General features: G+C 41.9%; 1 protein-coding gene across 1 annotated transcript in view; it reads left to right on the plus strand.

The window, feature by feature from the left end:
• The window catches only part of RBFOX1 (RNA binding protein, fox-1 homolog (C. elegans) 1), a 374,033-nt gene that overhangs the window by 314,761 nt on the left and 33,959 nt on the right, over positions 1-25,313 (plus strand). Inside the window, exons 10-12 of the mRNA XM_015563803.1 lie at positions 4-17; positions 10,396-10,435; positions 20,505-20,569. Of these exons, the coding sequence (XP_015419289.1) occupies positions 4-17; positions 10,396-10,435; positions 20,505-20,569 (119 nt within the window). The remainder of the gene's footprint in view (positions 1-3; positions 18-10,395; positions 10,436-20,504; positions 20,570-25,313) is intronic.

The following is a 25,313-nucleotide window of genomic DNA, read 5'->3' on the forward strand; positions in this document are numbered from 1 at the left end:
ATCCCTGCCTACGGAGGGTAAGTGGGCTGCCTCCCGGGCGGGCCTCCCTGCACCGCCCCTCCTGTTTGCGCATGCTGGTCTTGACCGCCCCACCAGAACGCCCAGCATGCGGCCCGGCGCCTGCAGTGGAGCACCTTGCAAAGAGTATTGAAAAATGAGTGTAATTTGTCCTGTCACGGTTGGTGCCTTTAAGCATCCTACATGTCACATGTTGTTATGTAAATTCTCTTTGAAACTGAATGCTGGAGAACAGAGAAATGGTTACAGCCAGAGATGCATTTCTGATGATTGCAAACATCTGGTTATTAAGGAGGTTGGATCACATTGGCCCCTTGAATCTGTCCACGGAGGGACATGAGGCTTTTCACACATAAAAATCACTGGCGTGGTCTTGCTCCCCTCCCCTAAGATACCTTGAGCTTCAAGGTTTAGGAGCCTTTGCTGGGAAGAGAAAATTAGGTGTGGAGTCAATGCAAACATTCACAAGTTCAATGAAATTGGAATTAAGACTTGTTTTAGCTGGATTTTCCAAAATGGCATTTGTCTTTGTTTCCCCTCTGCAAAGAAATGCAAGTTCATGTGACCCCCATTGCCAGTTGGGTATTCCTGTCATGGACTTTGGTGTCACCAAGAGACTATCCAGGAATGGTGGTGAATGCTCAGGGAAAAAATAGTACTGTGGTGTGGCAGGCTTCGACCTTAAGATGCTTCCCTTTCACCTTCCTGTTAAGGGATCCTCCTGGAACATTCCTGCACACTCAGAGCCGGGGAGAGAGGGATGTCTCTGAGGCAGTGATCCTCAGGGGACATTTGTAATATCTGGAGACGTTCTTTGGTTGTCACAGCAGGAGCTGGGAGATGCAATGGCACCCAGTGGGTAGAGGCCAGGGATGCAGTAAACATCCTACAGTGCACGGAGCGGTCCCTCTCCCCACACAGAGTCATGGGGTCCTAACTACCAATCACGCTGCTCTAAGGAAAACAGGTATGCCCAGGGCAGCCTGGCAGGAGGCTTCCCCGGCCGGTGCCTGGCTTTCTTGTCTATAGAAAGAATATGGCTGTATTCAGGACTATGTGAAAAGGGTTGAACACATTTTTTTATAGCTCCGTTGCTTAGAAATCTTTTAGAAAATTTGAATCAGCCCAGATCATCTATTATACTGACTGAAATATTTATTCATCTCTCACCCACTCCAAGGGACAGCATTTGAAGTGTTTTGGAAACAAATGCAGTGAGACAAGGCTAAGACAATAGAGAAATGAAAGCAGATGAAATTGTCAGGAAGAGGGGGGTAAAGGCAGAGAAATAAGACAAAGTCCATTGTTTCTGTTGTTGTCATTAGTGGTAGGCCAATTCCAAGTTTCTTAGTAGATGAAACGCCACCAAAAAAAGAAAAAGAAATTGTGCTGAAAATATGGTGAATAATAAGCCAAGGATGAATTGGCCCTAAATTCTCCCCACCCTCCAATATAATGTATCTTCATGTCCTAAGCCTCATGTATTTGACCATGTGATATAAGGCATTACTGACAGTATAATCATTATCTTCAGCCCCCACAGTATTAAGCCGATTTTGTAGATCCAGAAAGGCAGAAGTAAAAACTTGTTATTCCCAAGGTCATATAATGAGTTATGAAGAAAAAACCCCAAAACAAGTTACCCGCTAGGCTCATGTGATTACTAAAGCAAGATTCATAAGCCATAAATACAAAATTGCATGTTTATACCCCATTAGTTTGCCTAGAAAACATTATCTTGGTAGCTGGTAATTGTAGCTTTCCGGTATATGTACCCTCAGTATCTCACTACTATATTGAACAGAAAAAATAAAGTAAAATTATATGGCTTATCCTCACATGAACAATTTATAAAAGTCTCAGAATAACACACCTGCTGTAAAATTGAAATTTGCTAACTTATAATGAACTTGCTCTTTGTGGGGAATAACCATGCATAGCTAATTAATGCCATGTTCGCCAGGGAGAGACACAGTCATCTCCAAATGGTGAAGCAATGTGTTTGTGACTGCTTCGGACATGATTTAATTTTAATATCCCAGTGATAGCTCTAATTATTTTGTTTATAATGGTGGATTGTGCCTCTTTGCTGACAATGTTGACTGGAATTCTGAACCCATGTTTAGTCGTAAGGTAAAATTCTTAAGATGGGAGGGATAGAAAGAGCAGAAGGGCTAGGTGTGTGTGTGTGTCCATGCCTACAACTTCCATAAGAGCAAAGTGCTGGTGTAAAAGGTGGACAGGACATTCAGCCAGTTGCCTGGTGTTTTGCTGGATTACAAATTGGCTGGACAAATCAGCTCTGAATGCAAAGGCATGAACCCAGCATCTTAAATGGTGGCTTCCCTTTTCCTCTGGCTTGTTTGGCTTAAGCTACAGAAGAGTCAGAGGGCAGCTCACCTTAGAGAGAAGAGCAGAGATTGGCTGGAGGAGAGAGGGTCCTGATCTTGGGTTGAGTGGCAAAGAGGTTGGAAACCCACTACTGTTTCAGGAAGTGACATTGTCGGGATCCGGGTGGTCCAGGAGATAGTGTGGATCTCCTGTAGCTGTTTGCCTCCTTTGGAGGATGAATTCTAGATTTGACTGATGTCTTTGCTAATGTCCAGTTTAGCTCAACACTCCTTTCTCAACTGCATGCACTGCCTTGCACTGAGGCCACTGAGGCAAATGGCTCCCTTGGAGGAATTTCTTCCGGTGGGGGCAAAGGGTGCCATGTAAGCGAACAATTTCAGTAAATGTGGTAAGTAGTAAGGTAGGGTGTTGTGTGAGCACCAAGGAAGGACTTAGATATTTAGAGAAGCTTCTAAACACCCACGTGCTAGGATGAGAAGAGACAGAGGTCACATTTATGGACAATCATTTCCTAAATGTCCACGTTAAGGTCTCAGTCTGTGATTCTCCCTCACACCCAGTGAACCCCATCTTTCCTAAGACGTTGGCTAGCAAACTGCATTTATTAAGAAAAAATTATTTTCCTCTTATCACTAGTTGAAGACTGCCAACCTAAACTCTGTTCTTCATCAAGTATCCAAGATGCATATACTTTGTTATTAAAATTCCAACCAAAAATGTGTCATTTATCCAACATCCATGTACAGTTTCCATATTGTTTTTTTCCAAGAGATATAAAACGGTCCCACACAACCTCCATGGCTGTTTTTGTGGAGCCACTGGTGAGCCTTGGAGTATCCAACACCAAGATAGGTATCCAGGAGGGCACACCAAGGAGCCATCCATTTCCATTTGTTGATTTGGTTCCCCCTCTGCATCCTGACACTTTCTGAAGTCCTTCTCAGCAAGTGAGGAACATAGGTTATGGAGGAGCTCTGCTCCTCTTTCCTACATACCTAAATAGAAACATCTTGGGGCATAAAACATGACCAGTCCTTCAGGGTCTGGGGCTACAGAGGCTCTACTTGGACCATGAAGGGATCCTAGAAATGAACGAAAAATCCTGGACTGAGACAGCCAGCCCCCTAGGGATTACCAGAATCCACTGAATGAGAATGAGTGATGAGTTAGAAATCTAGTGTTTACACAGTCTATAAGATTGTTACAGTACTAAAAAATGCTTCTGGGGAAGAAGAAATTACCCCCCACAACCATTCTACCTCATACTACCCTGGGTAGCTGACTTAACCTGTATAAGTGAATTGCCTTAACAGGAGAGTGAAGACTGTGTCTGCCTCCATTGAGTTGATAGGGGATGGGATAGGACTGTGGTCGGCAAACTGCGGCCCGAGAGCCACATGTGGCTCTTTGGCCCCTTGAGTGTGGCTCTTCCTAAGCCTTAGGAGTACCCTAATTAAGTTAATAAAAATGTACATACCTATATTTTAAGTTTAAAAAATTTGGCTCTCAAAAGAAATTTCAATTGTTGTACTGTTGATATTTGGCTCTGTTGACTAATGAGTTTGCCGACCACTGGACAGGAGATTTATGTAAGTCTACAACTTAGTAGGGAGGATCCGTCATATGATTTGAGTTCAGTGAACTATAGCTAATGTTACTGAGGGTGATGCAGTTACTGCTCCTTTGTCCCTCTCTGTGTTGCACCACTTACTCCTTTGCTGGGAGGCACCTGCAGTTCACAGACTGGCATTCCCCACAAGCCACAGAGATGGCTTTGATTTGCACAGATCACTTCAATAGTTTGTGGAATATGTAGATTGTACATAAAATATTAACTAGTGAATAGTCTCCACAAGAGCTGAATGAAGCAAGTTTTTCATATTTCCCTTTGCATTTGATCCTGGGGTTAATTTTGCTAGAGAAGCCCTAATGTCAGTCTGTCTTTCTGTGACTTATAGCTGGGAGAAATTACCCTTTGGGTAATTAGCGTCAGTGGAGCTTGCAGACTGATGGTTTGTGGATGAAAATGGAAGGTAGCCCCCAGACTCAGTACTTTCTCTGATGTTAGATGACAGCAACTAAACCCCATTCACTCCCAAAGGGATCTCATGAGACTGGCTTCACCCCATTCCTGTTCTTAAGTAGTTAAGTAATTACAAACCAGCTACTTATGAAGCACCTACTATGTACCATGCATATTGTATGGGGCTAAAGAAGAGTGCTCTAATCGAGTATCATGGGAGGTTTTTAAAATTATTCCAGTCCAAGCATCAGCATCTGCTATAGGTTTTGGCAGTGGTTGGTTGGATATCTGTGAGTGTGATGTTCTCACTTTCTCAGGTAATTAATTATGACACGTCTATGTGCAACTTCTCAGAGTTAGCTTAAGAAGTATTTTGAGGAGACTCAGTGCTACTCTGGGTATAGGACAGATACGGTAGTATCCCCGGAGAGCCCTTCTGAAAGGTAGCAGGTGCAAGAATCAACCCATATATACGTTTTTTGAGAATGCTTTCGGATCCTAGAATTTAGGTCCTAAAACCTTGGATAACCAGCCTCTAGAACTGTGTATGCAGATTTCTGTCTGCAAATCAACCATGCTTTTCAATTTTCATTTTTAAATGTCTGCTCCTCAGACTATAGTAACTGGTACTTAGGCACTTTCCAATTTAATATACACACTAGAACTAAAGTCATCACTACCCATTCTCAAATATTTTCTGGGATTCTGATCAGCTTTTTGTTTTTGGTATCAATTCTTATTCAAATTCTCAGCCAGTTTTGAAGTGTAACCTCTAATGTTTTAAAAAATCCTCTTAACTGAGTGCATTTATAGACAAATACAAATCAATGGTTCTTAAATTTGTGGGGAGAGTATGATGTCATAGATGCCTTTGATCATCTAATTAAAATATGAATTTTCCTTTGGAAAATGTTGATGTATTTACACACACACGCACACACACACACACACACACCCACACACACTTCTATACAAATGGTGCCAGAAGTTCATGGACCCACCTGATATCTACTTAAAAACAGCTAGATCTGAATGCTTTAAAATTTTAATTTATTTCACTTGGAAGGGGCAACAAGGAAGAGCAGTGTTAAATAACCTTTCCTTCAAAAATGTATTTGTGGGGGAGACTATATTATATTACACAAACACATTGTACACTTCGGGCATCCTATTCTTTTCCTTTCCTTTTTAAAAATAAACTAATTTGCTATAGTGCAGTCATTCCCTGCTTGCATTCATCCAAATATTTAACTAGTTATTACCTTTCTAAGAAAATGAGATGTGCATTTGCATTATATTCTTGCAAAAGCACACTGCAGTGCCAAAGTGATTGACAAGCAATACAATTACCTTTGCATGGCTAGACAGACCGTCTTTGCAATAACATCAGCTGCACCGGTTCAATGCATGACGGCTACTCCCTTCTCTTGTGACTGGGCCGTGGTTCATTTATCTATAGATGCAGACTAGACATTGACCCCTTCTCCCTTCCCTGCAAATCCGTTGCATCTGTTTCACGGGGCTTTCAAAACAAGTGTTTGGCTGTATTCATGGAAACCAGCATGAGACTTTGTCAGAGCTTTCTATAACCAGCTTCCATTTAGGATAGGACCTAGGAAGCTGATTTTCAGTGTTGCCTCAAATGAAAACACATGGAGGGAGTGGGGGTGTTTCATGGAGCAATGAGTCTATTAGTCTTTGGACCAGCAACAGCATCACCTGTTACTTGTTAAAAATGCAAATTCTTCGACACATACCCCGCCTTCATATCTATGGATTCAGGGCCTCTGGGCTGGGTGGGGGCCCAGCCATCTGTTTGAACAGGCCCTCCAGGTGGTTCGGATGTGCACTGAAGTTTGACCGCTGCTGCTTGCCAGAGCCGTTAAAAGTTGGGGCTGTGAAGCCAAGACCACCTGGCTGGAATCCCAGCTTAGTCACTACCTAGCTCTCTCCTCTTCAGTTTCTTTAGCCCCAAAGCGGTGACCACAATATTGTCCATCTCGAAGGGGTGCTGTGAAATTAAGTGGGATAATGAGCACAACACCCTTAGCTTACAGGCTGACACAGAGCCATCGCTCAATCAATGTAAGGACTAATAGTACTTGTACTGGTGCTATTACTTATAGCTTAGAGAGGGGCAAGGGGGGAGGAACGCACATAGCATTTTGGTGAAACCGACGCCCCCAAAGTGGCTTCATTTCACACTGCCAATGAGGACAACCATATCGGTTCCTCATTTTTTAGAGCTTCCATGAAGGTAGATCATCCAGCCTCTCATTCATTTCTCTCCAAAACGTGCAGGTGTTGCACTCGGTGAAAACAAACAATTCCTACACTGTGTGGTTTGTCACAGCAGCTAGAATTCTCGATTTCCTTTCTCAGTGAAGCCACCGCTTCCTGCGGGGTCTCCCAAAGCTGAAAGATGTGCTTCCCGCAGGGCCTCTGAGGAGCCCCGCACCCTCCAGACACTGGGCTGTTCCCTATGTCTGGCCTGCTCTTCCTGCTCTCTACCTGGCTCAGCCTTTGAGATTTCTGTGGCATTTCCTCTGGTTCTCTGCCCTCTGTTGCTAGCCCCCCTCCGTCCACTTCACTTTCAGGGTTCCATTATCCCTCTCCTCCGCAGCACCCATCACAGCTGCCATTGGCCGTTCATGCACGTGGCTTTGTGACTGAGTGCCCGCTCCCTGGGAGCTCCCCGAGGGTGGGTGTAGCGACTGGATTCACTCTCTCTGCCCTCTGAGCCTTGGCACAGTGGTAAGAATATAGGAAACAACAGCAGGGACCTAGTTTGTTTGAGCTTATCAGAATGAGGATGTTAGGCCGAATTTTCTCTTTAGTTCTCCGTCTCATAAGCGTGGGATGCCAGAGTCCCCAAGTCATTTTCCATGGCCACGTTGGAGGGCAAAGCATGGTGACTAGGTGACCGTCCTGAACAAGCATCAGGGCCTGCCTTGCCTCACTCTGGGAGCTGTTGGCCCAAATCGGCTCGGCAGGAAGCACACAGCCTGCCCCAGGGCACAAGGACCTGTCCTGGTGAAAGAAGGGGCCTCTTTCCCAATGTCCACACTGTGTGTCCACTGGGACAGGCCTCAAGGTCCAGCCTCGCTCCCTCACAGGCAGACCTCGCTTTGTCGTCTCCCTTTATTGCATTTCACACATGTTGCATTTTTTTACAAGTTGAAGTGAAGACGCTTCCCAACAAAGCAATTACGCCTCTTTAAGTGACACTCGCTTTGTTGCAGTGTCTGGAACTGAGCCGCAGTCCCTCCGAGGGGTGCCTGTGTTTCCAGAAGAGCAGACACAGACTGGGTCCTCTACAGATAGTTAGAAAAAAAGCATTATCCCTCATGTTTGTATATGAATGCATTAATATTCACGGCTGGATCACGTTCTGTCCAGCCTCTTTCTCTGGTCTCCTATGCCAGGGTCCAGTTTTTTAATCCTATTCACCTTCTCCTCATCCACTGGCAACAGTCATTGGTGCTGTGTAACCAGATCAGAAACAAACTTAAAGCTGTAGGATGTGTCTTCCTAATTCACTAAGTCAACCTGGAGTTGCTAAGCCAATTAATTACTCTGTGCCATCTTCTGTCACCTCCCCTTTAAGATATGGCAGTATTCAGTCAGTAGGCATTTATTTTACAGCTCTTGGGTAGAAAGCAACATGTTCAGCCATAAGCAGGATAGAATGTGGAGTAAAGCTAATTGGGTGCAACTTCAATGTGGAATGAGGCCCATACACAAGTACATTTAATATTTGACCAATATATAAAATTATTTTACCGAGTGAGGAGCAAAAAATGTGAGGTTGGCATTTAGAGGAGGGAGAAATAGCTCCGCTGTGGGTGAGCATTGGATACAGGTCATAGCAATGGTGATGTTCAGTTAGAGCTGTGATGTCAAGCATTTGACCCATTTCTTTGTAGCAGATCTCACTGGCTCCTCCCTTGAGGTGCCTCTTTCCCCATTTTACAGATGAGTAACTGAAGCTCAGGTAACTTGAATAAGGAGTCCAGTGGGCGAGGCTGAAATTTGACCCAGATGCCACTGTGGTCCCCGTCTAACTTGGCTCTTGAATGGTGTATCTGCTTTTGGGGAGGATGTTGGCAGAAAAGCCATTCCCAGCGCAAGGAACAGCATGTGCAAAGGCATGATGGCATGAAAAAATGGGACAGAAGCTGTTTTGCTACGGCTAAATGATCCGCTCTGTGGTTCTGGGCCCAAACTAAATATTTGTTGCTCTTCCCTGTTGCGTCAGATCTGTTCTGCGTCCTGTTGGCAGAGGCTGGCCCTGCCTTCTGACCCTCAGCAGACACTATCTTCTTCTGTTGGAAACGCTGACAGAATCCAAAGCCTAGCTCGGGATGCGCACACCTCAGCATCTGGGATTAGGGTTTTGTGCTGCTTGACAAGTGCTCTCATGAACTGTAGCCCTTTTGATCAAAATGAAAACAGCTTAAAGCGATTCTCACCAACCTCCTTAGCGTGCGAAATCCCTGCCTCCTTTTTAAGGATAATGGTACTTGGGGTTTCGCCGGTCAACTCTGAAAAGCTCTGAGAAGCACACTACAGTGTTCTCCAGCAAACCAGTGTCACTGCTGTGTGTGCGTGTGGGTGTGTGTTGTGAAGTGCTCTCCTTTGGCTCAATTTGCTCGGCTTACCTGCAGTTCCACCCTGCCACCGAACCTGCTGGAAACCTTTGGTAATCAAAGTTGTGCTTTTGTTCAAACCACAGCTCCATTCAATGATGGGGCTCATTGGTCCTTTGCCAGACTCATAAATAATGTGTAAACTCCATGGGGAGATATTAGGGAAGGTTATTAATTACACTACCATCCTTTGGAAAACATGCATGTAGAAACACGTGTTTTTATATTCAAGGTCATCCCGTGACCCTCACGAAGCCTATGAAATGTGCAAGCTGCCTAAGAACCTCATTAAACCCATTTTAATACTTAGGAATTTTAAGTCAGTTTCCCATGATGGTGGAACTGTGAGCTTCTTTTCCTGGCTGTTTCACTCAAGGTATACCAAGACATTTCTGGAGAATTCCAGGATCTCTTGTTCTCCCCTTCCTGTGAGGTCCCTTGTCTCTGGGATGCCTATATGCACAGTGATCAGAGAGATGCTCGAGGCCAGGCTATTCAGTCATAATGTGGGGCTTTCCTTAGTCTGGGTATAATTTACACAAACATGTCCACACAGAAACATGCATGTGCATGTACATGTATGAGTGCACATAAGCAGATTCCCAGCACACTACTACACACATTAAAAAAGTGATATACATTCATGTACATATGCATACATGGGCAAGGTATACACATGAACACATGTGTGCACATGTATGAATTGGCATATACACAATAACACACATATATGCATTCACACACACACCCAAAATACATATTTTGCACCCACATATACACATTTATACCCATAAATGCACACAAACACACACATATTTTTTCACACACATACAGGGAATTATCAGATATAATACCACCGTGTGAAAGAATACAGAAGAACATTTCTGGAATCATCTGTATTGTCCAGCTCCCCTAAGGTCATCCAGCTATAACTGTATTGAGAATGTAACAATCTGGGCCCTCCACCCTTATCAATCATGTATTTTAAGGGGATGATTTCCTCCCCGGAGCAGGGGGACTATACAGTTTGACTGTGAACTCCGACTCTTGTATCTGTCTAGGCCACTTGAAATAAACCTCAGCCCTGCCTGCACTTCTACACCCCTCCTGAGAGGGAGGGAAGTCTGGTACTCTCACCACCAGGTCCTGATTGTGGGCCACCCTGAACCAGCCTAATTTTCTCAGCCTGCCCGCCTCCTGTTGTCTCCAACCTCCTTAACCAAAGCGGAACTCTCTTCAGTTCCTGTGTTTTGGATCTCGTGACCAGACTAACTTCGCCAGTGCGGGGGTGGTGTGTCTGCATGGGGAAACGCACTAATATGGATGTTTCTCTTTGTGTGTGCACCCTTGCAGTGTTGTTTACCAGGATGGATTTTATGGTGCAGACATTTATGTAAGTATTCATTACTGTGCATGCCATCCACGTTTCCTCCCGGAGACATTCTTTCTACAAGTTTGCTGAGAATCTCTCTACTGTGCGGTGCTGTCCATTCCCTCTTCGTGGGCCCTGGGAGAGACTTGGGCTCACATGCAGCAGAACTGCTGCTCCTGAGAGCATCCCACGCTGTGAGCGAGTGGAATCAATGCCCTGACCAACCTCAGAATAAATGCAAACACCGCCCGCCTCCAAAGATTGATTGCATCTCATGTCAAATTAAGACCAGCCCCCCAGCCCCTCCCAAAAAAACACCCCAAAACAAACACACACACACACAAAAACAGAAATTCTCTCTAAAGTTTTCAGTATGGTCTGTGTATTTTCAGTTTACTATTTAGGACAACAGCTATAGATACCAAGGGTTAAAAGACATTTTCATGGCTGATGTTTTCTTATAAATATATTTGTTTATCACAAAGCCCTAGAAAAATATTTCCCTCTCTCACTAACAAAAATGGGCCAACTGGAGCATTAAAAAACCAATTTCTTCAACCCCTATTTCTTCATGTCCCCAGAACAGCTCCCTAACTTAGAATTGTTTGTTAAATGTAGGATTGTTGGTTAAATGGTATCACTTTGTTAAGCTGGTTTTAGAAAAGTGTTTCTCATTATGGGGATCATAATTAAACTTACCTAAGTTGATCTAAAATTAGTTATTCTCCTTCATTGTGATATTAGCAGCAATTTTATGAAAATAACTTGGAATAAACACAATTTAAAATAAATTGGCAGGAATAGAGGGTATTTTCTAAGTTATATACTTTTTTATTACAAGTGACCTAAAGTAATTTTGCTGCAATCATACTTGTTTTATAGACCAGATAACAAAGAAAAATAAAACCACATTTCTGATCAAATTGATGTCATTTACTATAAAATGGGAAAGACACTGGTTATTTAATTTCTTCCCTTTGAATTTCAAATAATTACAATTTTGAGACATAGTATTAGTCTCCATCAGTGATGAACTTAGTTGAGTTCTATTATAATTGCATCAAGTACATTTATTATAATCTGCGAGTTAGCTCTTTTCCATAATAATACTTATTAATGATTTACATGTTCTTTATGCACCCAGTGAACAACCAACTTTCTTTTTTGTGTTGCCTGATTTACTCCTTCGCACGTCTTTTTCCCCCAGACTTTCTGTTTATGCCATTTTAAATAGAAGGGCAGGCGGAGGCTGAGCAGGCTGGGCCTCATCCATACCCTTAGATACCCAGTGAACCCATCAGTCTACACACTCCCCATTGTAGCCTCTGGGTAGCATAAGCACATGCAGGAACGATAGCTGGCATAATTAACTTTAGGTCTTTATTTATTTACTTATTTTAAATTTTGATTTGAGAGAGAGAGGAAGGGAGAGGGAGAGAGACAGAGAAGCATTGATGAGAGAGAGAAACATTGATTGAGCCACCTCCTGATCGCTAGCTACCCACTGGGGACTGAGCCTTCAACCCCACATGTGCCCAGATTTGGAATTGAATTGGCAACCTCTTGGTGCATGGGTCTACACTCAACCAAACGGGCCATACTGGCCAAAGCAGGGCTTTTTTTAAATTTGTGAAATGAAAGGGAGTAGAGAAAGGATCAATAAATTTTAAAAAGAAAAAGAAAAAAATCCATCAAAAAGAGAACTATCTTCATCTACACCTACCTCAGGGGAGAACAATGTGGATGTTATATAAGCTTATTATTATAATATTAGTTATCATTTATTAGTTCACCTCTCTGTAAAATGACAATAATTTGTTGCATTAACCCTAATAAATAATTGAATTATTCATTGAAACTATTCTATGGAGATTTCAAATTAGCATCTTTCTCTTGCTTCATAGATTTTTGTATAGAAGGAAGTAGAAGCTGCCTGAAGGCATGGCTGTTAAAGTCCACAAACAAAGAAATAGAATGACTAGTGAGAGTAACTGATGTGTGTAGATCTGTATTGGTTGGGATAAAGGAAAATCCCTAAGAATGAGGCAAATGGAAAGAGCAGAGAAAGTTGGAAGAGGGACAATACACCAACATCCACTCTAAGGTAGAAAGAGAAATTCCGTTGAGGAAGGAAAGCTCCAGAAAAATCCTTTTGAGTTTTTTGGTTCCTTTAAGAGCGTTTGTTTCCCACAAATTCATCATATTTGGGCAAAGAACACCAGGCTCAGTGGAACAGCCCCTGCAGGTATCTGAGTGAGGTATAGATGAAAGGAGTTATTTCAGTAACTTCAAGTCCTGGGTTTTCTGGTTTCTAGGTTTAGAAAACTATTCCACCCTAGCTGGTTTGCTCAGTGGATAGAACGTTGGCCTGCGGACTAAGGGGTTCCATTACAGTCAAGGGGTTGTGGGCACGTGCAGGGGTTGTGGGCACGATTCCCAGTAGGGGGCATGCAGGAGGCAGCCAGTCAATGATTCTCGCTCATCATAGATGTTTCCATCTCTCTCTCTCTCCCCCTTCCTCTCTGAAAGCAATTTTAAAAAAATTAAGATTTAAGTTAGAAAACTATTCCTCTCACTCTTTTCAAGCCACCCTAGTAGCCAAAAAAAATGTATGCATTTTCCTATTATAGTGCCAGTAAGATTTTTTAGGGAGAGGGGGGCATTCCAATTAGACAATTAGCTGATGGAAGACCTAGCTTAAATATTTGTTTACCCAGCACATTTCTCTGTCCTCTTTTCCAGAAGGTAGCCCAGACCTTGCAGACCTTCCTGAAATTTTTTGTTCTGTATAAGATGGCAATTCTGGAATACTGCTGCTGGGTGGTGTGTGTACATGAGCGATAGTGGTGAACTGGTCCCTACCCCGTTATGGCAGCAAAGCAAGTGTTCATGGTTGGCCTTAAGTTGACTTAAGGGCGAGAAAAAATAGGGGTATTTCCTGCACTCTAGAATTTATGAAGCAGGATTCATCCTGGCTAGAAGTAATTTTGAATATGCTTTTTCAAGCTGCTATCCCACCTCCCTTGAGATGCTGGTATGTCCTGATGAGTGGACGTGTCCCCAGGGCTCCATTTATTAAAGAAATGATGATGAAAGAGGTTAGTGAAGCACGTGAGGTTCTGTTCTATTTAAAGGAAGTTTCTGGCTTGCTCCTTCCATCTTGTTAGAAATAGTGCACAATAAATAGATTTAAGGCAATCCTGAGAGGACCTGGGACATGTGTTGGACACTTTACTCACTTCTAATAGATTTAAAGCAGTTATTTCTTTGTAATTTAATTGGGAGAGGAGCAAGCTTCTAGCTTTGGTTACTTTTAAGAGCTAAGGGGAATCTGCTCTCCAGTTCTTCCTGCTCAGACGTCCTCAGCGTTGGCAGCATATCAGCAACTCAACAGCAAGGATAGCAGCTCCTACACCAGAATGACTGCCCTTTTCTGTGCACCCCACTTTCCCCTGCCCCTTCTCCTCTTTGTTGTTCAAGGTCTTTCCATCCCTCCCACCATATATGGGAGCCCTCGGGTGTTTCTGATTTGAGAGACCTGCAGGACCCCTGCCAACTGGCAAGCAACAGCCTCCTTCTTCACCTTTCAGAGCAGACAGGATTGGGGAGAAAGGGAGAGATGTTCAGAGATGCCAGAGATGCTGGGAGCTAAGGCAAACACCAGGGAAGTGTGTATAGTCTGAGGGCAAAGAAAAAAGCATCCTATGCAGGAGCCCAGCCAAGCAGGAGAAACACTGCCTCTCACCACACAGGACATGTTCAGGCCCAGTGTGAATGCCACTCCTCAGAGAGGAAGTAGGGATTTCTGAGTCAGAAAGGAGGCTAGAAAAGTTCACATCTGGGTCACTTCCACCTGGGAACATACCCCCCCCCCACACACACACATACACACACACATGCATACACACACACTTTTATGTCAAAAGATGAGAATTTAGTTTACATAGCTAGCTTATCAAATCTAATAGTTCAGTGTTATTACTTAGTGGTAGACATTTAAATCAGTGCTTCTAAATTAAAAAGTGGGTCAAGTTAAAGGAAAAATCAGTAACAGCAGAGGTGACACATGGGTATGACAGTGGTTAGAAAGATGAAGTGGGAAGACCAAGTTGCCTGGACCTGAGATATCATCCGTCACACTTAAGGGCGGAGCTATAGCCTTCATGAAGCCAGAATTGGTCAGGGAGTTGGAAATAAGTGTTGCTTAAGCGATCTTAGCCAAGACACTTACCTTAATCCATGCAGGCAGATATCAAAGGAAGGGGCATTTGATCAAAGGGTAACTATGGAAAATGGAAAGAAGGAAATGACAACAGAGCTATCAAAAGGAATTGACTGGGAACTGGAGTAAGAGAGTGGAGTTGCAGTGGAAGAAGAGGAGTGAAGAATGGGAAGGAGATAGCATTTCACCATGAATCTCTCTCTCTCTCTCTCTCTCTCCCTCCTCCTCTCCCTCTCCATATATATATTCCCCCAAAATTATAAAGGCAGCGCTTATTAAAATACATTTCATTTTTCAAAATTGAGCTACCAGCTGTTACAGGATGTATACATTTTGGGGGACCACTTTGTATATATACATCTTTACAAGGCAGATCCCTAAAACTCTTAAAATATTCACCTGGAGGTCTGCCCTAGGACTGGAAATTTCACTTCAAACTAGAACCACACATGAAAGATTAGCCACATCCATGACTCACTCTCCCATCCACAAATCAACTCCATCTGTCCCTTGGTTCTTTTGAGATCTTGTCAGTGTTACACTTGCATGAAGTAATAACAAGTTAACAACACGTATATATTTTCTAGACCCATGCGCATGTACACACACACATCATTTTTCTAGTCATATCTCTACAAAGTAGCTTTGGTAGCTTCATGTGCTTCATTAATTTATGAAATACAATTGTGCTTTTTGATGTTAGTAGAAATTAAATTTAAGAAACACAGGTGTTGATACAGTTATGGTTGCTACTGTACTGTCACCTTAACTGCCTCAATAATTAGTCATCGAAGTTAAATCCTTAGGTATTCCGGAGAATTCCAATTATAAGCTCAAGAGAGAAATTTCAAAATAGTTAACTTGAACCATTGGAATATGCTTGGAAGGGCAAAAAGCCATGAAAATATCTTTTCTTCTTCCTTTAAAAAGAAACACGGGCTATAACACAAATCAGTGTGTTATTTGATCCCATCTCCCCCTTCTTGATTCTCTCAGTTACAGAAATGTGCAACTAGAACTGTTTGGCACTGGTTCCTCTTCTGGTTCCATGGGTCACTCCAGGTCTTAGTGAAGAGAAGCAAACTTGTAAATGAATTGCTCTGGAATTTCGGTCTGACTTATGCATTTTCTTTTATTTATTTCATTTTTGCATTGAAAACATTACATTTCTGTTTCCTTATAGAGTAGTGTATCAAGAGCCTGTGTATGGCAATAAATTGCTACAGGTATGAAATCCTGACTGGTGGAAAAATTCATCACTCTGGTTGTGGGTTTGCTGTGAAATCTTACTAACAAGACCATTCCAGGGAGGGAGATATTCCCTAACGTAGGAGGAAAGACTGAACTGAATTTTCCAGTTTTGATGTGAATTCTCCAAGAATGGAGATGGTCATCCTCAAATTTCCCCTTTGCTAGATCATGAGTGTATCAAAATGGGGGTCTGGCTTGGCTATACATTTCTTAAAATGCATCTGGTCTCAATCAATATAAATTCAGTGAAAAAGAAATCTAGGGTTTCTTTGAACCAATTGTCTAAGAAAAATTTTAGTAGGTTCCAGGAGTCACCTGGAATGGTTAAACAAAACAAAAAGCCTCTTTTGCATCTAGTATTGAGGAAAACTAATATATTTCTTCCTGGTTTCATTGTGGGTTCTTATAAATTTGTTTCACATCCATTGCTATAGCTTCCAAACCTACTTCTCACTGCCAAAGCCACCCCCAAATGAAAAAATTTGCAGGAAGAAAAGGAGCCCCACATTCATTGGAATGTAGATGGTTGAGTCTCCAAATTTGGTCTAAAACCAACATTAAAACTGTCAAATAAAATGAAAGAAGAATGTAATACTAGGGTAATCAGTGGGAGTTTTATTACATGGGTTTTCCTATAACCTGCAATTATCATTTTTGTTCAGTATTAAGTCCATTAAGAAAGTACATTTTTTACTGTGAAAATTAATCATTTTAATAAGAACTCTATTATGAAAAAGGGGTACTTGAGACTAAGAGAGGACAAATTAATTAAAATTCCTGACATGAACTTTTATTTTTACCTTTCAAGAAAACTTGCCACATTTCAAAAACAGCTGAATGTATAATGCAGATAAATTAGGGAATAATGATTTATATTTAAGTGTCTCATCTTGCAAATGTCCTTGTAAATGTTGTTTTCATACATAAAATGTTGAGTTCATTATACATACACCAATCTATCTGCTTTGCACAAAGTGAGATCCTGGGATATTCTTGGAGAAGAGGAGATGTGTCTGTGATCAAGCCCATCACAGTCCCACCCATCCCAGGTCCCCACCAGCACCCACAAGTTTCACCTCCCCCAAGTAATTCACCATTTGGATAGTAGAACATCTTTTTCCAAAAAGTATGCTCTCAAGTTAACAATGTGATTCCCTTTGTCTACTTTACGATGCAGTGGAGATCCATGGTGCTCGTCAGCATTGCTTTAAGTTCCACAAATAGAGCAATCACTTCCATAAGTGCTTAATTAAGTAATTCCCAAGCCTATCTGATTCAGGTACCTTCCCTTTCCCTGCTACTACTAGTATCCCAGCAGTACACTTCTGAAAATACTTTATTAGGGCGTCACTAGAGATTCCTAATCAGTAAATTCCCCCAAAGGACCTCCAGGGGTCTCGGTAACAAATGAAATGTTTCCGACTCGGTGAGCCAGTATCTTAGGTGGCTACATCCATCCGATGGTAGTGGCAGGGGAGGGAGGGACAATTTATAAGGGCCATTTAAAATTTGTATTTCATATAAGGTCACATTTATATTTTGTTTCTGTCCAGAATGTGAAAAATGAGTATGTTTTATGAGTAGGGAGTGGAGAACTATGTTGTGCTTGTCACCCCTTTTCCATTGGTAGTGAGGGAAAATCTCACTGTCAAGGATACATTTTCGTCCTAAGATCTGGGAGGACCAGTTTCAACATGGACACGGTTTGGTGACAGCAAATGGAAGTGAGCTCTCCGTTTTCAGACATTAGCACAGAACCTTGCAGCAGCTCCGGCCATGCTCAGCGAACTGCAAAATATGGAGCAATAAAATTGATGACAGTTACCTGTTAGAAAGGCAAATTAAAGCCATTTGTATTTTTTTTGATAATTTTACAGTATTTGCACACAGACACTGAGTTAATACACAACTCTGTTATTCCCCTAATATGGGTTTTAGACAGACGAAAAACAGTCCAGAAGGCAATGAAGTAGATAGATGTGCAGGTATGAGGCCACCTAACCCTTTTCTTTTCCCAATTGTTATATATTTCAGGGATCACATAGACCTGGACTCACTAGGGTAGCCACCAGCCCCCTGTGGCTATTTACATTCCAATGAACCCAAATTCAATATATTACAAATTCAGTTTGTTGTACTAGCTGTATTTCCAGTGTTCAGTAGTCACTGACAAGTGGCTACCGTATCGTACAGCACAGACACTGGCTCTACAGACTTTAGCAAACGATGGCCTTGACTCTTGAATCTGGAGAGCTTTTAACAAATTCTTAGTGAACAAAGATAAGCATTAGGGCATTGACCACTGGTGCTGGTATTGCATGGAAACACACGCCTGTGTTCTCTGAGTGGCCAAATTATATGCAATTATGGAGAGAACGGGTCCTCTCAAAGCTTCATAGATGAGCATGTCTGTTGTGCGAGTGGATCTCCGGTGAACACATATCCATGTTAGGTTCATACAATAAATATGGGCGTAGTGCTCAGTGAGATTCATGTTTGTTACCTTCTGTGTGCACTGTCACAGCTATTTCCACTCATCAAACTCGTCACCTAATTTCATTGATGAAAACTACTGCAGAAGTTGAGGGAGACGTACAGAGTTCAAACAAAGAGGATTTGCAAGTGGGACGAGGCTAAAAATCTTTGCTGGGACCAAATTCACAGTCACCAAAGCATGATTGATTGACATGGCAGTTGATGCAAATATCTTGGCAGGATTTTTTTATTATTCTGGGAGTGAGAGACAAAAATAACACACACTCACACACACATGCACACATACACATGCACACACACACTTTCTCCACTCAGAGCTTTCAGCTGGTTGCAGCTAATGCTTCCCAGCCATCAGCTAGCCAATTCCAGCCCCTCCCTCCTCCCTCATTAAGTGTACTGCACACCTGTCTTTCTGGATGCATCAAGAAAGCCACGGAGATGGACAGGCAAATGAAAAGAATGGCTCCAGAAATCTGGTGACCTCTTTCCCCTCAGCCCACCAGGCTGTGTCTGAGCTCGGTGCTGGTGTGACAACGGCTCTGGTTTTACAACTCCTCAGCACATTTAATGAGTTTCCCCGCTCCTAATTAGAGAACATGGTGTTTGGAACACCAGGTGGTGTCTGGCTAAGACCTCATGTTTTTTTTGTGTTGGTGTTTTTTTTGTATTTGTGCTTTACGAATTAGAATTGTTTTTCAAGGGAGACATTTTTTCTTTTATCTGGCTCCAAATTATTGCTGATTATCTGTCAGAATGTCTTGGATCTGTCTCCTCCAGGACTGATCCGAAGAACAGACTTGTGCAAGGACAAACTAGCTTTCTAGAATTGCTGTGTAAGTGATGGCGAGATTCCTCTGAAAGTGAGCTGTGGGTGGTAGAAGGTAGAAATAAATGATTGAGACCAGTTTAATCTACATGTTAAAAGATGAGTTTTGAGCTTCCCCATTCATCTGCCTCCTATCCTACTGCTTGGTTTTTCCCTATAGGATATGGAGCCAAATGTAACAAACACCTCTACTCTCTATTCTATGCTTAAGTATCCTCTGGCACATCCACGGTCTTGCTGTTAGGTGCCCGTGGACACAGTAGCCTGTCCCAAGTTGCCCCGCAGAGGATTGTGGGACTGCATTCCTATTAGAACCTGAATGGTCCCTGTCTTATCAGTGGAGCCTGGAGCCTGTTTGTTAATTGTGCTGAGATCATTCTACGGTGGCTGATGTCTCGCCGTGGTCGGCTGAGCAAGACGTTCTGTTATTTTCGCAGTTTGATAATCAATGCTCCACTGAACACATTCCTTTCAAATATGCCCATTTGCTTGTCCTCTGCTTAATTGAACAATTGCAATTACTGGTACATACAAGTAAATGTTAATTATTTTTTCAGATTTTTTTCTCTCTTAATGATTTTATTTACAAATTGGAATCCTTTATCATATTTTCCACACCGAATTCCCCATCCGAATCTCTGTGATATCTTTAGCCGAAAAGACAGAATTTTTAAGAAGCATTTACCATTCCTTTAAAAAAAATTATGTAAGATGTGCAAAGCTAAGAACTGTCTTCTTTAACTGCTTTACTGGTTAAACAACTATATATGCAAGAGATTACTAGTAAGCTTGCCTTATAAGGGGGTTAAAAATAAATAAATAGAAAAGACAAGAGGGTAATTGTTTAACCTATGCTGGATTTTTAAGGAAGGAATCAAAGACTGTTTGAATAAAATGTAAGTTAATAGTTAATAAGTAAAGGTAAAGTATAATCGGTTTTGAAAATCTGGAAAGTTCAGCAAAGTATCAAGAGTACTTAAATAATTCCCCATAATCCTCCCCATCCCAAGACAATCACTGTTAACTCTTAGGTACATGTCCCTCAAAGGGTACCTGGGTTCCCCCTGGGGATATGCTTACACCTGCTAACCTTTAACATCCGGCTGGAGTTGGTCTCCAATCCCCTGTCCCTCTGGTGTGTGTTTTTGTACTTCCGCTCTGACACTAAGCTTTCATTAACCTCCACTTTAGACTGGTAGATTTGGGTCACTGCTGTTCTGGTGTGGTCTCACCATGGGGCCTCCCTGAGTCGGGCTCCTTGGCATCGCTAAGTTCACTTTCTCCTTGTGTTTTAGGGTGGTTATGCTGCATACCGCTACGCCCAGCCTACCCCAGCCACTGCAGCTGCCTACAGTGACAGGTAAGGGTCTTCCTTTTTGTGCTTGACAGCCACTTGGAAATTAACTCAGCTGGTGGGGAGACGAGATTCGTGTCCAGTCTTGATGCAAATGCATGACACCTGGGTAGGCAGCACCCACCAAGTTAGGTCCCACGTGAGACCACAAAGAGGGCCACACAGAGACAGGATGGACAGCGATGCCCAGTTCATTCCAAACTCTCGCCCTCTTTGCTAAGACACAAAGAAAATGGTATGTTTTGTTTGTGTATAGATCTTTCGGCCCTTGCGACAGCACACCTTGCATGTACATGCACACGCCCTGTGCAACCTGCTCATGGTCTTCTCTGGAAGACCATGGTCTCATCCAGCTCAGATGAAGAAAACAGAAGATGATCCCGCAGGCTTACCTTGACTGCGAGCACCCCATCACCCTTTGTTACAGCTCTTTACACCCAGTGAACCACTATTTAATCCATCAGAAAGGAGTGGGGGAGGCGTAGCTGGCATTCCTAAGGAGATCGGTGCTTTTTGAAACATCCAGTGTCCAATCCTACTAAGACAAGCCGACTTTTATTTGTAATGCACGCCACACCCTAAAACAGGCAGCACAAGGGACAGAAGTGGGTTTAAAACATGCACAAGTCATAATGGATGGCGGGGGAGGGTTGGTGTGGAAGAGCTTTATGACCAATTACCCAGGCTTAACAGATGACTCGGTTCCTGAAACGACAAGCCGCAGCTATTTCTGTTTAGGTGCCTTGAAAAAAGAAAGTGTGTGTTTCCATATTGAATGCAACGCGTTGGCTCTGTTTCCTGAGGACATAAATGTGAATGTTCAGATGCTCTGCATGCTCAAATGTCACTGAGGGTGCTTATTTTGGGTAATGACTCCTTTCATTTAAAAATATGTTTCATGAATAAAGCAGTGATGATAACAATTTGCATGTGTGGCTGAGGCATGCTGGGTCAGACAGGTAAGGAAGGAGATGTATTTGATCTTGAATGGGAGGTGTCGGCAGCCACTGGTCCTCCTCCCCGGCCTGTTGTGACTGGGTTCCTACCTGGGTTTGCTCTGGTGCTTTCCCTGCAGTTCCATTCCATTCCTCCCAGACGTGTTGTGAGCTCATTGCGGCAACAGAATTCTTCTGAGGTCTAATAAAGCAAAGGAAATTGCTGAGCCTTAAGAACGGCACTTTGAAAACCCCGTGCACACACATGTAATAAAATGGCTCTTTGGCAAGGTGGAGTTGAGATCTGCCTTCTGCTTATATGCAGGAATTATTACTGTATTCTTAAAAAACAACCATAACGAGGTCTCAAGGCTGGAGGGAGCTTCCAAAGAAATTCAAACAATTGGCAAGATTCAGATCCAAATACATAAATTATGCAGTTACCCAATAATTACAAAAATAGGTTTTATGTAAGTTGCTATCTTCAATACACTTTGACACTGGATTAGGAAAAAGGAGAGGGCCAGTAGGTTAATAAAAACGTTGACAATCTTGAAGTACTTAAGATTATCCTACAAATGAAAAGGCTTAACGCTATTAAATTCTGCACACCAAAGATTCACCAAGTATCAGTTGTAATGTGGTTTATCTACAATCCTTAATTATTTTTATGAAAATATTTCTAGATGCTAAATTCGTAAACACCCACTTTGTATGTAATTATAATCATAGTAACTTAAGCCTGCTGTATAATTATAAGAATCTTAAACAGATTTATTTTTGGAGGGATTTTTATCTTGCTTCTCAGTATAAGTGCATCTACCCCCAAGTTGAAAACAAGGTTAATTACAAAGATCTCATTTAAATTGCGTTCTTCAATAAGACCAATTTAGACATTTAAAAAAATAATGTTTAACACTATTCTTAGATAGAATTACTTGAGGATCTGTCCATCTCCTTTTGTATTCATCTAAAACTTAAGTTAAAATGTTGTTGCATTTGCGGGCACCATATATGCAAATATGTGTATGAAAATCTGTTATTTTAATTTTATTAAGATTCTCATTGGCAACATGTCTTACTGAAAAATTGCCCTCATTCTTGAATTGGTAAATTTTGAATAACTTTACAATTCCCACTTGATTCTAATAGTTTCAGTTGAAGAAACTCAGTGGTAATAGTCTTATCCATGTAATTGGCCTCTTGCTGTTCATTAAAAATATTTGCACATTAGGTCTTCTTACTTGCTGTGTAAATTGGTTACCAACCCTATTTAACTGTATTATAAGCAAGACACATGCCACATATGGAAATATAGCATTGAAGTAAATGCAGTAATAGGTAAATTACCAGAAAACAATCTTTAAAATGATATTTCTGGTTTGATTTGTAAAGTGTATTTATGAAGTGGTGGTCTTCCCTATTACTTTTAGTAAACAGGTAAGATGAAGAAAGACCCTTTTATAGAAGACACATGTCTTGGTGAAATTATCAGAATAGCTTTTGAATCTAGATTGAAGATGCCAAGTATCTAGAATTTATCTTAGGGCAGCTGTTAATATTTTATTTTAACACAATCACAGTGTAATATCAATAATGATCGATTCTTAGCTCCTGTTCTCTAGAAGATAAAGAGGAAAACTCCTTAACCCAAAGAAACCCTTCCAGAATAGAAGGTAAAATCAGCACGAATTAGAACGTTTTGGTAATGTCCATAGTTGGCAACCTGTTCCAAAGAGAAAGTGCAGCAACCTGCCCTGTCACCATGAGTCATTTCAGATGTCTTGAAAGTGAAAGAAGTTTGGTGTCCCCAGTTGGTAGAATGTTACCTTTTATCAGCACAAATTAAGCTTTCACCCAATTAAAAATTCAGGGACCTTTGGAAGATATTGAACTCAGGTAACCTCAGGACGGCCCAGAAGGTCCTTGATGGGCAGCTTGCAACTCTTTGCCCATCGTTTTCTTGGTTAAACTATCACATGCTGATTACCTTGGAGCATCCTGAGAGTTTCTGAGCGCTGACCTCCAGAACGAACACCATCTGGTGTGGGCAGAGATTTCCCCAAAAGAAAAAGACCTGACTGGACTAGGTGATTTGGGAGTCTCCTTGATGCATTTAACAGGAATAGGCAAACATCTTTCCTCGGCATTTAGGAAATACTTGGTAAGCACTTGACCTCACCAAATCTTTATTTCCAACCTCACTTTGATTTATGAAAAGCCAACTGTCCAAACTGTCCAAGGAGATTGTGTTCTGAGCTTGAACCAATGAAAGCATGGCAGTGGGGCCGACGGTCATCTGGTCATTGCATGCCACTTGGTGTTGCTGATGTGTCCGTGATACGTTCTGGATCTGACAGGTCCATCATCACATTAGCTCAAGGAATGGCTTGCTTGGATTTAGCCTGGGGGCAGGCTTCTCTCTATGGATTGGCTCTTGGTTCCTTTGTGTATTATGACTTGATGGTTGTTGCATCTTTGAGCAGCCAAACAAGGGGATGGGGTGGAGGGGGGGTGGCGTTTGAAGCGGGGGTGGGGCGGGGGTTCCTTGTTCAATGAATTATGCTACAAATGTTTGGGGAAATACCTATGGTGTGTACATAGCTTGGATGAAAATGTGATCTCTTCGGAAAAGCAGGTATTTGTCATGCTTGTCCTGCTTGCTGACATCCTAACATCTAACAACCGGTGCATGAGAACGTCCCTCCACATTAGGACAGCAGGGAATTAGACACAGACCAGCTCAAGAAGAAGGTGATACAAAGCGGTTCACTCAGAAATTTCATAATGATCCCGTTGCACTGATAGGTACCAGGGACCCTTTCATCTTTCATGTACGATGTATTTCCTTTAAGAATCCCTGAAACCAGCAGCTTTATACAAACAGTTAGAGACCTGGCAGTACAGATGACCCAAGACTGAGCAAAAGAGACAGCAAGCAACTGGGCTTTGTTTATTTTTCTACCCCTTTTAGTTTGTTTGATTTTTGAGATCTTGAAGTTTTATTGGCAGAATTAGACTATACCATATGAAATTTCTATTTTTGTATAACAAACATGGTGTGATGGCAAGTTCAACTTAATAGACAATCTAATGAAAATGCCATAATATCAGTTATCTTGCTCTCTGCAATTGAAATATATATGTATATTTATACATATATATGTGTGCTGACATACATACATGTGTACAATACACATACACATACCTGTGCCTTAGGACTTCAGGAAGGACTCACTAGAGTAACTTGGTAAATGTTAATAAAATGTGGCCAAGACTGGTCGTATTCAGGCTGTAGTCACAAGCCACACGCTACAACACTGTTTAATTCCGATACTCATAACCCACAAATAAAAGGTACTGTTTAAGAGAGAAGTAAATTAGTAGTTCTTTTTAAAAACTCAACAGGGATAAGTAGGCATGTCTTTGGGGTCCTGGAGAAGCTGGTCTACTATTTTAAATTATATAGGTGATAGAGATAGTTATACACACACACACACACACAAAGATGGGTGGATGGATAGATAGATAGATAGATAGATAGATAGATAGATAGATAGATTAAAACATACACAGATATATAGGTGGCCAGGTGGATGAACAGAAAGAAAGACAAAAGGAAAAAGGAAGGAAGCAAGCAAGGAAGGAAACAGGTAGCAAAAGACCAAATTTCTGCCTTCTTATAGTATTTTGTCATAAGCATAACTACAGAAAATAGAACTAAAGCCAAATGTGCCTCCTAAGTTTGATCTAAACTGAAGAAGTAAAGGGATTTGAGTTTATTTCCTTGAGTGCAGGCCACTCACTCTGTCTCT

The sequence above is a fragment of the Myotis davidii genome, unplaced genomic scaffold (genome assembly GCF_000327345.1).
Source record: "Myotis davidii unplaced genomic scaffold, ASM32734v1 scaffold639, whole genome shotgun sequence".
In the NCBI taxonomy this organism is placed as follows: Eukaryota; Metazoa; Chordata; class Mammalia; order Chiroptera; family Vespertilionidae; genus Myotis; species Myotis davidii.